Genomic DNA, 16171 nt, shown 5'->3' with positions numbered 1-16171 from the left:
CTCCCCCGCCTGCTCGACTTACGGCACACGGGGACGGCCTGCTCCTGCGCCTTTGAGACGTGCAGCACTTTGCTGGGAGCACTCTGACAGGTGTTTGTCAGCTGTGTTTAAGACGACTATGTGACAAATAAACAATTTCTCATTACAAGACCTCCCCAGTCCATTCCTCCTTCATTTTTCTTATCAGCTCTACTGTTTTCCTTAACACGGCTGAAACTCTTTTCTACTACTAGCATTTCTCTCTGCAAAACCCTCTTGAACTGTTTCTCAGTTCCAGCCTACCACTATTGCTAGGTAGCACATGCAATCACTGCATAAAGATTTCTCTGTCTCTCTACATTTTTTGAACACACTAATCTGTACAAAAACTGTTACAACAATTCTCTGCTCAACTCATTTCTCCAAGCCTGTCTCTCCTCTCTAAAAGACCCTAAATATCATAAACCTTCCTTCTTCCAAATATTCAGTGCACAGCAAGATGCATCAAACTTCAATTAGAGCAGTAAGGCAATCACTACATCTGGACAGCGTCTTCCAAAGAGGCTAGCTCTTAACCTAAACTGAGGTATACTGCACAGAGAAGTGGGGAACTTTCAGAGAGTAGTGAAAAACTGTTTATTGTGCAAGTTATTAGCAGAAAATGTCCTACCTTTGAGGGCTGTGGTGTGGCAGGAGCCTTTGCACAAGTATCAAAGTCACCTGATAGGGCATCAATAGCTGCAGAGTCATCTGTAGGCTTCTGCAATAATTTTAATTCTGAAGTCACACAATATGCAATACTTCCCACAGGGAAATCAATGTTTTGGGAATTTATGTCTGCTTCAATTATCCCTTTATTAAAAAAACCCATACTAGAGCTCTACACGTGTTAGAGCAGAGGTGTCTATTTCAGGTTTCCAAGATACACAATTTCTCTGAAACCTTAACATTCACAGCGTAGTTGTGCAAGAAAACTGTATTTTGAAGAGTTACTATTCACAAAACTTTTTCTGTCTGCACTGTAACTAGTACCTACTGCATTCAATAGCATTTATGAGAGTTTGCAGTGAATCACGCCTTGAGCCTACAATGACAGTACTTTGAAAAAAAGATCAGAGCAGACAGTGTGAAACACAGAACAAAAATGTCATAAACGTTACCTTTTGTTCTTTGTGTGCCACATCATCCTTTGCTGTTGGCTTTACTGGCTTACCCTGGGGAAGAAGGAAAGATTACATCCTCTGTTTGAACTGGTCAGATTAGTTTTCAGACACAAGTACTTACGTATGACATTGGGAGTTTATGGATTACCAAGAAAGTTGAACCATTCTGAACTGATTTCTTTATTCCTCATGCTATGTATTCAAAGGCAGTTCACAATGTATTTTCAAGCTCTGTTACTTCGACTACATCTGCGATATCATCTTTCTATCCTTGTAGTCTCCTGGTCCAGAAAAGATCAAATCACTGCCAGAGCGGTTGCTTGCTCCAGTGAATGGCAGTTTCACAGGGCTTTAGATATACCACCAAGGCAACACCTGTATATATACTTCATCCCTAAACTTGGAAGAAAACTACTTGGAATGAACCAGCATTATTACCTACAGTTTGCAAGTATCTCCCGTTTAAAAAGAGACTATAAAGCCAAGCTGGTTTATGGGAGACACCCTGTTTTTTCACTTGGTTTTCTGGAGCATCTGAAACACTGAGCCAGTATAACTGGAATCTACCCTGCTAAATCTCCAGGGTGTTGATTGCTACTGGATGGTTCAAAGTGATTTATTTGTTCAGATTGCCCCATTTTAAAAGTGAAAAAAAAAAACAACTAATTTTTTCATTTGGTTTGGGGTTTGGGGTTTTTTTCTTTTTTGAATTAAATGCATGCAAGGATACAGAGAGCTACTCTAAGTATAGGATACTTATATGTCGAATGCTAATACATAAATATAGTACAGACACTTTCTCACTTATGCAGCTTCCCTGTTCTCCCTGTAACTCCAGAGAGGACAGGCTGGCTTATATGGACAAATTTCTCGTGCTGCAGTAAGACAGGTCAGTAAAAACTAAAAAAGCTTTTCCTTACCTGCTCACCTGACTCCAGAAGTTTTCGATAGTCAGGTGGCATAGTATCATCTCTTTCTCCAAGTTTGTCTCTGTGTTCAGATTTAGCCTTTTCCTGAAAGCATTTGATTTTTTAAGAACTTTAATACTTATGTTAGAAACATTAGCGAACAGTGAGTCAGAGTGTTCATTAAATTTACGGCAGCTGCCTTTTCAGAATTTAAAATTTCAAAACTATCAGAAAAAAATCCATATATTTATTTCACTCTTAACTGTGTTTCATGGCTGACAGTTTTAAATTTACTAGCTCTCAGTGAGTGTACACATTTAATAAGTTAAATATATGTATACTCAGCAGCAACCCAACGTAAAAAACCAGTTATGTCAGCTTTCAGTTCTGTGTTTCAGCAATATGACTAAAAGGAGTCATTCCATACTTCTGCACTGAATCTCACCCATGCATCGTAGCTTTAACACAAAACTGATGCTCTTGCAACATCTTACCTGCAAATGCATCTCAGTACCTTTAGCAAAACCCAGGGGACTTAGCAACCTGACACCCAAACTAATGAAGAGTGGCCTACACTCCTCATCAGACTTCGGAGGCAGAGTCAGTTCCAAATCCAACACAACTGGAAGGCAGAGCACCACAAGCTCCTCAAAACTGCATCAAGGAGGGACGCATCCCTTCCACTATGTTTATTTTTCAATTTAGGCTGTTTTGATTACCAGCAAACATACTAGGAACATGCCAAATACAAGCAGGTTTTTATGCCTATTGCTGAAGAACATTTTTCTATTTCTTAACACAGACATTTAAAACGCTTCTTTCTGAAATTTTGTCATCCAGCACAAGCCTTTTCCATGCCTTTGTAAAGAACAACACATGAAGAAAGCTGGGCTCCTACAGCTCCAGTGAAGCACAGCAGTTGCTGAGATCTCGCACGTGAAGCACTCGCTCCCTTGCTACGGCAAGGGACAACGCTACCCGGGCTGTATGAACCTGTTCCTAAGGCCGCCAACAACCCCCACACTAGAGCCTCGGCTGAGAGTAGAAAACTCCTAGATTCCACCCTAAATTTATTCATGGGCAGCTTGTGGCGGTTCTTCCCCCCAGTAACGTCCTCTACCTTAAGTATTTCAGTTTATTGTTTACTACTACTGCTACTACTGTTACGCAGAAAAGCATCGGATTTCCTGACGAGCAGTAGGGTCTTTATGCACTCGCATGAAGCAAGACTGAATGAGGACAAAACAAGCAGAAACAGGCAACTTAAAAAATGGGACTGACTAAATGAACACACCTGATGATGAACTGGGTATTTGTGGGGTTATAGAGGTCAAAGTTTGACAAAAAGAAGGCCAAAAATTTCATTTTAGAAACGGGCCAGAGAAGGCACCTGAAAAAATAACCGGAACAATGACGATAAAAGGCACCCAAATCAAACTGCTGCAAATTTCCTGTAATACTTCAATGCTCACCGCCAAGCGGCTGAAAGATATTTCCTAGCTCAACATGTTTCTCAAAAGCTACAAGTAACCCAGCTGATTGAACAGTGCATGCTTAGAAGCAAAAAGCATTTCAGTGAACGGGCTGCTGCGCCTGCGTGTGGGACAACATTGGAGCGTGTTGGTTTTTTCTTTTAACCTTACTCCTACATCTGAAACCCACATGCCATGTACTCCTAGGAGTACGTAAGAAACACTGCAGCATACCATTTTAAACAAATCTCTAAGAAATAAGGTAAGTCTCTCAGGTCTGATTTTTGTTGGTTTTGTTTGTCAGCCCCCGCCCCTCCCCAGACTGCACAAGTTTCAGAATGTCTTTTGTTACCTTTACTTCATCCACAACCGGTTTGTTCTCATCAGGGCCAGGCTCCCTCTGTCCCAGGGAATCAGACAGGAGATCCAAGGCTTCATCCATCTCTTTTCCTCCCTAACAAAGTATAAACACAGTCGTGAACGCAAATCAGCGGTAAAAATAATTTCATTCATCAAGCGAATATAAGTACCGACGAATGAACTGTCAACTTCAGTGGACAATGAATAACCACCTCTCCCTTTGTGATGGCAGCGTAGTGCAACACCTGGGGAAACAACTACAGGATATCTGGACCTAGAGAAAACAGAACTCCAAGAGGGGTTACGGAATTTAATTTAGTGCCTTTTTTTGGTTACACAGAAGCCTAACTGATCTATGGCGAACAGTTCCACGAAAAGACTGGGTTTCGGTAGCTGCCGTTCGTTTTGCCAACAGCACCGTCGCTGCAGATTAGCCGCTGAGGGAGCGTCAGTCTGAACTGAAACTTATTAACGTTTTAGCCTCACAGTACGTACGGTCTTTTGCCCGTTCACACCGGTTCCCTTCACACCCGGTGCGGAGGAAAGCCCTACTACGCCCCGGCGGCAGGAGCGTTACAGCCCCGTTCAAAGCAGGCTGGGAACACCAGAGGCGGCCGCCACCGCACGCGCCACGCGGAGACAGGCGGGGGTGTCCAGCGCCACCACGGAACCACGGGGGGGGGCCTCGTGGTGTTGGACGGAGGTCACGGCACTGCCTGTCCCGCCAGTGACCCTGAACCCCGCCTTTCACAGGCTTAACGGGTGGCTTTGCCAGCGCGGTAGCGACGGCGCCGTTACTGCTTTAAATGTTGTCATCCCCTGACCAGGAAAAGAGCTGTGCGGCTCGGCTAAAGGCCAAGCCTAAAAACGAAGGCATCTGTACACAGGCAACTACCCGCGCCGACCCGCGGAAAGGAAACGCACGCGTCCTCTGATGTCCTCAGTAACTCTGGAGGAACCGGCACGGGACTGGGCACGTCCCTCTCAGAGCACGGGTGAGGGGGTTTCACAGGCAGGCTGAAAGACGACAGTGAGTGGAACTCACACGAAACAGGCAGGCCAGTCTTCGCAGTCCGCTGAACACAAAGTGTCCAGAAATTCACGCTTTTTTTCTCCCCCCAGAGGGAACACTTTCTTTCCCCCCAGTAGCCACTATCAGCAACAAATTCCTTAACTTTGCAGCAGTCTAGACTGGTAAAACTGCCCAGATCGTGCTCTCATTCCTCCTCATTAGCCAGTTCTTTGTTTGGGGTAGAACAGAACAGAATAGAATAGCTCAGCTGCGAAGGACCGGCAACCGTCATCTAGCCCGACGGCCCGACCCCTTCAGGGCTGACCAGAAGTTAGCGCACGCTGTTCAGGGCATTGCCCACGGGCTCTTTAGCACTGGCAGGCCTGGGGCATTGACCACCTCCCCGGGAAGCCTGTTCCAGGGTTTGGCCACCCTCTCGGTACAGAAATGTAGGTCCTAGATAAGGATCTACAGAAAAGGGCTTACTGAGGTAGAAGCTAGAGGAGCTGCTGAGTGCACTGAAGAAACCTTAGCAGCAGCGATAACGTCTGAGGAATCTGCCAGGTTCTCACCCTCCTTGGTTTTCTGAAACAAGACACAGCATCATTACTAACACAGAAAGTCAGAAGAGAAATATGCATCAAATCCGTGCAACTAAAATGCAATGCCATACAATTTATTTCTAGGACTTTATTTTCCCTAGAAGCTCTACTTATTTCAGACTGAAACCCCTTCCTGAGAAGCACTGTCCAACTGTTATTCATCTCAGTTTGTCCATGTTAATCTTCCATCTCAACTACTGGGTTAAACCCTGGCATAGCTTAAGTCAGAGGCAGGTTTTATGTGACTTCAGAGGAGCTAAGCTTTCAAGTCCACCTATATTCCTAAGCAACACTTTAAGTCTCAACTGCAAAGCTTTACCTCTGCAAGAAACTGGTAAAAAGATATGACAGCTATCATATCTAGTTTTTTCTAATTATTAAAGTCTTGCAAAAAAACATTTAAAATTTTTATTTACTGAATTTATTTAAGAAAGTTTATATAAACTTTGAAGGAAGCAATCAAAAATAAATCAGATTTTCAGAAATCAAATATACTCACCTTTATTACAGTTGTTGTAGGCAATGGTGCAGATGGGGATGGAGAACAGGAAAATCCTTTTGTCAAACCCTCTAAAAGATCATTTTCACTCATCGGCTATCGTTAAAGAGAAAAAAACAGAGGCTTTAAGCCTTTTCATCCAGTAAAAAGTGTGCAGGTAACACAGCCTATCTCCATTTTTAAACTGAAGACTGGGAAATCTTACTGACATTTGAGTAAGTAATTCATGAACGAAACATTTATCTGAATATTCACTTTTTTACCTGGGACTTCTCTTCAGGTTTCGGTAGGAGTGGTTTTCCATCTTTATCCTACAAAAGAAAAAGCCCCGTATATTAAACTGGGCAGTCCTTATATACGATGCAATACCAGTACTCTGACAGCATCCACTGAATGACAGAGTATTGCACAAGGAAATGATCTAACTAGTAACCTCTAGCATCTACTGCTGTTTCTCAAGGTCTCATTTTAAAAAATCCAGGTCCTGTAGCTTAGAAAATCTGAGTGCTGAAAAGTGTTTCAGTGGGGGCGATTCTGAGCTTCCTTACTTTGTGTTTCAAATTCCATGGAAACAGCAAAATCAATAAATAAAACCCCAACCTCTGGGTTGGTAATGATATTCCTGGATGCGGAGTCCAGAAAGGCTGTACCTTTTCACACCGGCTGGTCACTGGCTGGACACCAACCAGCTGTGGCAGGTGCTGTCCAAGTCTTGGCTACACCTACGCAACCCATTTATGTCAAATGAGTCGTGTGGTGGTGTTTGTAAAAATAGCACCTTGAAGCGTTGGTTTCTTTAACAGTTCTGACCAATTACAATTAAGTTCTAAAATATAAAAAGCTAATGAAAGACTCAGCCAAAATTATTCCTGTACTTGCATCTAAACCACTTCCATGCACCTATGCAGACATCTAATGACAGATGTCAGATATTCAGGAACGATAAACCAGAATTTTTATATACTATAAAAATAGCTGAACTGAACATCAACATTTCAACATGAAATGGACTTCCAGTTTCATCCATATATTCTGAGGAATGAAAGGGAAGTAAGACTACCACAGTACACTAAGTAAATTACTTTTGCTTCTGTTAATCTGTAGTCTGGAGGAATTGTTTCTTCATCTTCACCCAGTTTTTTGCATTCTTCCTGTTTAGTTTTCTCCTGTGAAGGCAAAATAAAAATAATATTAATAAAACCAAATAACTACATCCCAACAGACATGCATATGAGCGAGATTTCAAAGTCTTCAGTCTACTGATTCAAATTAGTCTTTCAATCCAACTCCCAGATAAGAATCTCATGCAAATTAAAAGAAACCCTTTTCTCTGGCTGCCTCAGCCAGCCAGCGCAACTTCACCAAGGGCAAGTCCTGCCTGACCAACCCAGTGGCCTTCTATGACGGAGTGGCTGCATCAGTGGACAATGGAAGAGTTATGGATGTCATCTGTCTGGACTTCTGTAAGGCCTCTGACACTGCCCCCCACAGCATCCTACTCTCTCAACTGGAGAGATACAGATTTGATGGGTGGACTGTTCAGTGGATAAGGAATTGGTTGGATGGTGGCATCCAGAGGGTCGTGGTCCATTAATGGCTCAGTGTCCAGATGGAGACTGGTGATGAGCGTGTCCCTCAGGGGTCCCTACTGGGACCAGTACTATTTATCTTCATCAGTGACACAGACAGTGGGATCGAGTGCACCCTCAGCAGGTTTGCAGGTGACACCAAGCTGAGCCGTGCTGCTAACACACCAGACGGACGGGATGTCATCCAGACAGACCTGGACAAGCTGGAGAGGTGGGCCTGGGAGAGCCTCATGAAGTTCAACAAGGCCAAGTACCAGATCCTGCCCCTGCTCAGGGCAACCCCCATAACAATAGAGGCTGGGGCATAGGGGGATAGAGAGCAGCCCTGCAGAGAAGGACTTGGGGTGGCTGGGGGATGAGAAGCTGGACGTGACCCAGCAGCGTGCGCTCGCAGCCCAGACCCCCAGCCGTGCCCGGGGCTGCATCCCCAGCAGCGCGGGCAGCAGGGCCAGGGAGGGGGTCCTGCCCCTCTGCCCTGCTCTGTGAGACCCCCCCTGCAGCACTGTGTCCAGCTCGAGCCCTCGGCACAGGAAGGATGTGAAACTGTTGGGGTGGGGCCAGAGGAGGGCCAGAAAAATGCTCCGAGGGCTGGAGCCCCTCTGCTGCGAGGCTGGGCTGGGAGAGCTGGGGTTGTGCAGCTGGGGAAGAGGAGGCTGCGGGAGACCTTATTGCTGCCTTTCAGTGCTTAAGGGGGCTGATACGAAAGATGGGGGAAATCTCTTTAGCAAGGCCTGTTGTGACAGCTCAAGGGGTGATGGTTTTAAACTAAAGGAGGGTAGATTTAGACTGGATATAAGACAGAAATTTTCTACCCTGAGGGTGGTGAAACCCTGGCCCAGGTTGCCCAGAGAGGTTGTGGATGTCTCATCCCTAGAGGCATTCCAGGCCAGGCTGGATGGGGCTCTGAGCAACCTGATCGAGTTGCAGATGTCCCTGCTCACTGCAGGGGGTCGGACTAGATGGCCTCTAAAGGTCCCTCCCAACCCAAACCATTCTATGACTCTCTTTGGAAAGCCTTCATTTCTCTGCCTGTTTCCTCCTGTGTATATCAGAAGTAGCTCTACTTATTTCAGTGAAGATCAGCAGAGTTAGGTGAACAGACAAGCACGGACCAATAACAGAATAAGCGTTACACCTCTGAGTCTTAATTCTTGACTTTTTTTGAAATCCACTCAGCAGCTGCCTGGGCTGCCTGCAATGGAAGGCTGAACAGAGAAATAGGTAGCCGACTGCAAAAAGGACCAGGCCCCCGTACAAGTTATGTTGGAAGACGACAACTAAGAAAAGGTAGTAAAGCCAACTTTGGGAGCTTCCATGTGATAGAGTTCCAGCCCACCAGGAGAGCTGCCCTCTACTTTTGCCTCCAGTCAATACCCTCTGGCCCACGGTCTGGGGTAGCAAACGGAGGCGTTCAGACTGTGACGGTGAGCAGCATTCCCTTAGACAGAATACACATATTACAGCGACTTACTTAAGGCTGCCTGTTGAAAGAGCAAGATCGGTGAAAAAACCCAAGTTTTATGTATCGTTCCTCATTTAAACAACTCCTTACAAAGTTGGTTCCTTTTGAAAAGGGACCACACTGCGTGCTACCTCTGATGGGCACATCAGCTCTGCTTTGGTTCAGCAGTAAGACGTTAAGCAAACGCAGTTTGCGGCAGCTCAGGGAACTACCGTACTGTCACAGGCAAAATGATTAAGACAAGGCACTCGCCGCGCTGAAATCCTACTAGTACTTCCTAAGCAGAACACAACTGGTTTCACAAGCAGATTCTGTTGTTAAAACAAAAGAAATGACTATTTCTAAATTGTTTCTAGCCTGAGGGAATACAGGAACGCTGAAGACGATTCCATCAGAGTCTACTCTTTGAGGTTTGATTGTTTCCCTACCTGAACTTTGTCCACAGCAGGTTTCTTGTCACCTGGATCAGGTTCCCTCTTTCCTAGGCTACCGGACAAGACTTCCAGTACTTCATCTGCCACGTGACCAACCTGTAAGGGTATCGATACAGTAAAAACCAATCCTTAGTTTGGAGCTCAGCTGCAGCTGAAGAAACCTGTTCATATGTTACCACTGCCAGCCCCACATTACTTCAGGTAAAAATTGATACGTGACCTAAAAAAGGGTAATGCTTCTCTCCCTAATTGTCTTCACATACTTGGGATCTGCTGAGTTCAAGGCACCAGGAAACTCTGACGGGCGTTGCTCTGTGAAGAGGCTTCTGCTTTCCAAAGACTTAGTCGCAGCTAACATATTCCACATGGGGCTGGTTTGTTTGCTTTGTTTTTTAACAGAAGCAGAGACATTCTGAGAATGGGTACAAGAATGCCAGCCATTACTGCCACCTCCCAAAACACTCAGCGGGACAACTACCCTTTTTTTGCAGACTTCTGTCTTTTCCTGCAGTACCTATTAAGTTCACAAAGAGCATCCCCTCTAGAGCATTAAGAGCTAAAGCAGGCCACCAGAACTGTCAGCCTGACTTCCTCTATTAAGAAGGGCACTGCCCTTCCCTGTTCAGTTTGTGCTTGACTTGGTTATTTTGGAAAGCACTCGGCCCTTGCGGCTTACCTCTACGCAGGAAGAATACGCAATATGGGAATAACCCCCGTGACAGTACGCTGCACCACTGTACAAAGGCAGCACTGCGTTTTGCTTTAGTTCCAGCCAAGACTACTCACTGAAGACACAGCTGATGGAGCTGAAGACTGCACAGTGCAAGCTGTGGCACGAGGGACTACTACAGCCTCAGCAGTTTTTGCAGACACAGGATCTGAAGGTTTCTGAAACAGAGCAATTACGGTGCGTTTTACTGGGTATGCTCAGAAGCCCAAAATCTACCTGTTAAGTGGCTTTTGGGGTTTTTTTAATACAGTACAAAACAAGAAAGAAAGATCTACCTTGAAAGGTAGAAGCCCCTCAGTTAAGGACTAAGTGCCAATACTGCACGTTCCACTGAAAGCAACGGGGTGGGGGGGAACAGAAACAGAAGAAAATACATTTCTTGAAAGAAGAGTAGCATTATGTCATGTTAGCAAAACTAGCAGTATCAGCATCTTCAATGAACTAGAAAGGCATACTTGGGATGTGCTGCTGGGCGTCGATGGTGTGTATTGTACTGCAGGCTGTGCAGGGCAGGCAAAGTCTTTTGAAAATTCATCAACAAGATCAGATTCACTCAAAGGCTGCAAAAAAGATACATGTGGTACAGGTGAGTCACTGCCTGTTTTCAATCTATTTTTTCAAGAACCATATTTCAGCTAGCCAGAAGCAGGAAAACTTTTGTAGCCTACTCCGAAATAACCTTTCCCATTTACGTGCAACAAACCAGCATGAATTTTGCAGTGCATAAAGTTAAGAAAACCACTGTTCAGATGAGTCAGTTGCTTTGTTCCCAAAGGTCAATATAATGTTGAGAATGTTACGTTCCATGCTGTTTCCAGGGCTACTTGGAATGGAAAACGCAACCTCTTACCTAGAAAAACAATGCTAATTATTACTAGATAGTATTTACTATAACAGCATCATCGTGTTATCATACTTCAAGTATAAATTACATTTAGGTAGTAGAAAGCAGCACCATTGGATTATGATTCTCCCGTTTGAATTTTGTTTTCTTTTTTTCCAGCAGAAGCAGCATTCCCTCAGAGGCAGTATCAGCACGAAGTTCTCGTAGCCTGTGCACCGGCTGCTGACCCTCTGTGTTTTAGACTGTGCATGTTTTAGGGAGAAGTGAATAAAGTGCCCTTTTAGCTCCCTACTCTATGATCCATTACAGTCTGTTGATACTGTGTGACCTAGTACTATGTGATCTATAGACTGCCGCGATCTATCACTAATGTACCTGGCATCCTTCAAACTACTGCTTACACCTAAATGTTTAAATCTTTGCTAGCAGTGACTGCCATTCACCTGCTACGCGGAGCTTAATTGGTTAGGGCTCATTTGGTCAAATTCATAAAAATAAGAAAAGTGACATCTCTCAGGGGAGGTCTCCTATTTTCCCTCCCGCTTCCCTCCCTTTCTTGACCCGTGCCCCCAAGTCTTTATAACAGGTCTCATCACAGAAGGCTGTACTTTTCGTAAAGACCGAATTCCTCCACTAAATCAAAAAGCATTCAGGCAATAACTTTTTCACAGAAGTAATGCCAGGTACTTAAAAGTAATGCCTGGGCTTAAGGGTATGCATAACGGAGCCCTCTTTGAAATCATGAAGGAGGACGAACTTTGCGTTCACCAGGAATCAAGGGGCAACTGTAAGTGACTGAAGGTTTTTCGGGTATTGACGTAACTTTTTTGTTTTGCTGGTTTTGGTTTCACAGATCTAAATTACTGATGACACCACAGGAATACTGGCGAACCCACCCTGCTCAAAACCGCCTTCCTCAAGTTATAGATAGTGCTGACAAAAATACGGCAACGTATCGCTTCGATACCCCTGTGATGCACTTACAGAACCAGCATTCAATTGTATTTGTGCCTCTGACTGACAGGGGTGGAAGAGCAGAGGAATACTCGTTCTTCTGCTAACCACTTCATCCTTTTGGCAGAAGACCCCACGATTCTGAGCTCATCTTCTCTTCGGCTTTGTACTGGACTTCAGTCAAACCAGGAGTCAACTTTGACTTTAGTCAAACTGTGAGTCAACCTCTCTCCTATCTTTGTAATCTCTAAATGTTTTTCTTACCGTGAGCCCTTCATTCACGGCCAGTGAATTTCAGTAAAGCCAGCGTTCACTTGACACTTCAGATCAGCAGGTTTTGTGCAAGGAAGTGAACCCTCAAGCGGACCAAGATACTTACATAATGGCGCAGGGAGAAGTGATGAGAGACAGGGAGAAAACAGGGTACCTATCCACACCCCTACGATACCGTCAGCTTTCTAACCTTAGGTTTTTCTTCAGGCTTTGGCAGCATGGGCTTTCCATCTGTATCCTAAAGGTAAAGTAAGCATTATTAACATCTTGCCATTGTTATAAGAGGTGCCATACTCCATAATCACCAGCGAAATGATACAAAATAAATAATACACGCAAGATGAAATCAGGGACACAGTAACAGGAATTCCCCCAAACAGGGAATTCTTACATGGCGAGGTAAGTGGATAAAAAAGGCAAACGTGATGTCTACCCAATACAAATGGGCCAAGAGACCAAAAAGTGTTCCTCCCTAGCGGCACCATGCAGCAGGAATTAATTCCATAGTTAAACAGCAGGAATTCATCCAGTAGTAGAACAAGCTCTGAGCGCAACCCCCAAACTTTTACACTTGAACGAACGCGGGGTTAAATCCAGGGCCTGTAAGTCAGGCAGCCCTGCGATCTCTAAAACGAGCGATAAAACTCCTCCTTTCAAATCAGAACGTTAACATCAGGCTCCAGCAAGGCCAGTTTATAGAGCAACCTTGTTAGCATCAGTTATACTAACAACCACCGCAAAGACTGTCAATTCTGAACTTTATCCTCCGTCACTTGAAGTGACGAGCTGAAAAAACGGGTGCGATTTTCACACCACTTACAACAGCGTTTCAAGGTTACATTACAACGTCATACCCAAGAGCACTTCTGTAAAGGGATGGATTTTACAACACCGAGGTTCAGGATCAGAAGCAAGTAACACCACCCTTGGAGAAGAAAAGTGTGACTTTGGAAGATCCGATCTTTGCTCAGAGTGCCTAGAAAACCCAGTCATGCCCACAAAAGGAGGGCAGGAAACCTGAGATACAGAAATCACCAACCGGAGAAAGCCATTGGTTAAATAACCACTTCTGCTTGTTTTCCAGACATCCTTCGCCTCTCTGTGACAAAAGAAAGTGTCAGACGCAGTGCCCTATTTACAAAGCAATGGAGATACCAAAAACTTACCAACTCCAGTAACAGCCTGTATTCTGGAGGTACCGTGTCATCACGTTCTCCAGCCTTTTCTTCTTTTTTCTCTTTAGCTTTTGCCTTAAAAACAAACAAACAAAAAAACACACCAAAAAATCACTTAGGGCAATTAAAATAGAAACTCAAAGGACATTCAACTTAAAGAGTCTTCAGCCTACTGTTTGACAAAGTACTAGCATCAGATAAAATTACTTCATATATAAAGGTATTAAAATTCCTCAATTCATTGCTATCAAATTGCTGTGGTAAAATCACCGTGGCTTAAGAATCAATGCCATATGTGAATATGGCCTTTTTATCTTAAATTCTAAAAAAATTCGGGCACTATCCAGAGCCATAACTTTCAGAATTTTTGGGGTGTAGCAAATCCACAGGTTTCCTTGGATTTCATCACTGCGACTATACAAGCCATCACTCTGTATCTTTTCCCACCATCCTACAGAAACACAGCTTTTAATCCTCTGGACCTCCTTCACAAAGCAGTGCATTCACTAAGTTATCTGAAGGCCCAGGCTGACTGCATCTGCAGTACAACACATGCTTTTTTGTCAAAACTCAGCTCCAACATCTTCTCTCGGCAACAAATGATTTCTGCCACTTCCCTGTCCTTTGTTTGCTCTGAGCTGTAAGGGAAGGTGGGGAAAATAACTGATATTAGGAGGGTTATAGGCAGAGTTTGCAAAAGCAAACTAAAAAGCCCAAGTTAACATGCAAACACAGGGCCGCTGCTAAGATCTAACTGCGGAAGGAAAACCGAAGTCGTCGAAGACACAGCGAAAGGCAAGACCCAAATCAGGAAAATAACAGGGTCTGATAGAAAAAGGACTACGTGCACTAAAACCCCCAAAAGTTAACTGAAGAAATGGAATGGCAAATACATGCAAAGCAAAAGCTTGCTATAAACTGTACCCAGTGCCTGGGGGAAAAACAGAGCAACTATAGCTAACACAGGGACAGGTGTACGTATGTGTGCTTGTACAGCCAAATGAAATGCTTACCATTTGGCAGACCACTTTGCTATATTCTATTCCACCTGTATCCACTCAGCATTTCTTCATTTCTTAATTTTCTTAATCACGTAAGACTCAGACATTCCTTAGGCCTTTCATACAGAAGCTGCTTTGTTATTATTTTACACATTTGTACAGAATCTAACAAAGAGGACCCGGGATATCATGGAGGAGTCTGAAAGCTGCTGTAAAAAGGAGTAAGCTAGTACCTCTGACACCTCTACAACAGGGCTAAGATATTCTTCAAGTTCAGGTTCAGGTCCACCAAGAGTATCAAGAAGAGCTTGCACCGCATCATCTCCTACCTCCTGTATTTAAGAAAACATGTAAATCATTTCATTATTTCTTTAGGTTGGTGGAGGTTTTACCTTACGTGTCTTTTATGCTGTGTATGTGAAGGAAACAGCTGGCACCAGAGCGGTCGCTTCTGGTCGGCTTTACCCGATTTCCTTAACATCACGTTGCAGGATACGGCAAATTACGTGATACAATTAGCACGGTCTAACCAAGGCCCATCTCCTCGTAAGGAGGGGGGGAAGAAAAAGGCAAGGAAAAAAGCACAATTGCCATATGCTCTGAAATGGCAAACCCAGAAAGCGTAAGGTCACACTCGCTCTCCACAGAAGGAGAAAGAAAGGCTTGTAAAGCATGAGAAAATGACATCACAGCCAAGCTTTAAACACACCTCACACAGCTTAGCAAACACCTGCGTTTTTCTACTCCATTGCCTCTACTCAGAATCACTACAGTTACTCTGCAGGAGAATCCAGAAGGAAAAATCATCTGACCCATTAAGGCTGGATCTTTGAGGGACAGTAAGAGTCTGAGCAACGGCAATTCTTGTAATTCCTACACTTCCTGTGATAAAGACGATTTACAAATGAAGATGCGGACGATGAGCATCTTTACAGAATCAGGCACACGTAAAATATGACACGTGCTTTAAAGTTTAATTACAAGTTAGCTAGTCAAAGAATGACTAAGTATACCTCTTTCGATTTTGTTTTCTTCTCCTTAGGAGGAATGGAGGTCTTGACTGAACTCGCTGCTTGTGCTCGCACGATTTCTCCTTCCTTGCTTGGTTTCTTTTACGTAAGGGCAAAACGAGATACGGAATTATGGGAAAATTTGTATTAAAAAAAGGAAGAGGAAAAGGAAAATCATCAAGAACGTTTTAAAGCAAAATATTAAGATAATGATGGCATTACTTCATTGCAATAAAGGTATGCAAAGGCAAGAAAAATACCAATACCTCTGGCAGGCTCCTTTCTTCAGCAGGAGCAGCACTGCAGGTAAAGTCAGACGACAGGGCCTCTGCAAGCTCAGCATCTGTCATGGGTTTCTGGGCAAGAAAATGCAACCTAGGTTATGATCAGTAAAGTGCAACTACCAACGCTGTCAAGCACGGTTTAAAGTCCGACTGTGCCCCATGCCAACTCACACAGTGACCTCATAAGCACATGCTGCTGTCACAGAAGAATCAAAGGTATTTCTCCTCGCTGTTGATTCATTTTCTAGGGAACCTTTTATTTTTATGTTAAATTTCTAAATTTCTAAACAGTAAGATTAGGCTGCCTTAGAGAACTCTTTTGCCAAGTACAGAAACTCAAGTAATCTGTGCTAAAGACATCACAAGAGACTCCTGCATGCCCAGCTACTATTTCTTCTGTTTGTTATTATTACGCCAGAC

The 16171-nt window shown here is 44.0% G+C and overlaps 1 protein-coding gene across 13 annotated transcripts in view; it reads right to left on the bottom strand.

The window, feature by feature from the left end:
* The window catches only part of CAST (calpastatin), a 70807-nt gene that overhangs the window by 6618 nt on the left and 48018 nt on the right, over positions 1-16171 (bottom strand). For 11 of the 13 annotated variants that reach the window (XM_064437690.1, XM_064437694.1, XM_064437695.1 and 8 more), the window contains 16 exons: positions 15734-15823; positions 15471-15566; positions 14691-14789; positions 13448-13531; positions 12472-12519; positions 10666-10770; positions 10267-10368; positions 9475-9576; positions 7078-7161; positions 6259-6306; positions 5996-6091; positions 5381-5479; positions 3875-3976; positions 2063-2155; positions 1140-1193; positions 650-739 (listed from right to left, as the gene is read on the bottom strand). In XM_064437690.1, the coding sequence (XP_064293760.1) occupies positions 650-739; positions 1140-1193; positions 2063-2155; positions 3875-3976; positions 5381-5479; positions 5996-6091; positions 6259-6306; positions 7078-7161; positions 9475-9576; positions 10267-10368; positions 10666-10770; positions 12472-12519; positions 13448-13531; positions 14691-14789; positions 15471-15566; positions 15734-15823 (1392 nt within the window). The remainder of the gene's footprint in view (positions 1-649; positions 740-1139; positions 1194-2062; positions 2156-3874; positions 3977-5380; positions 5480-5995; positions 6092-6258; positions 6307-7077; positions 7162-9474; positions 9577-10266; positions 10369-10665; positions 10771-12471; positions 12520-13447; positions 13532-14690; positions 14790-15470; positions 15567-15733; positions 15824-16171) is intronic. The other 2 variants (XM_064437697.1, XM_064437702.1) reach the window with 2 other exon arrangements.

This window comes from Phalacrocorax carbo, chromosome Z (assembly GCF_963921805.1).
Source record: "Phalacrocorax carbo chromosome Z, bPhaCar2.1, whole genome shotgun sequence".
NCBI lineage: Eukaryota > Metazoa > Chordata > Aves > Suliformes > Phalacrocoracidae > Phalacrocorax > Phalacrocorax carbo.
Note: the sequence above shows the minus strand (reverse complement) of the source record. Positions and strands in the feature narration are given on the sequence as shown.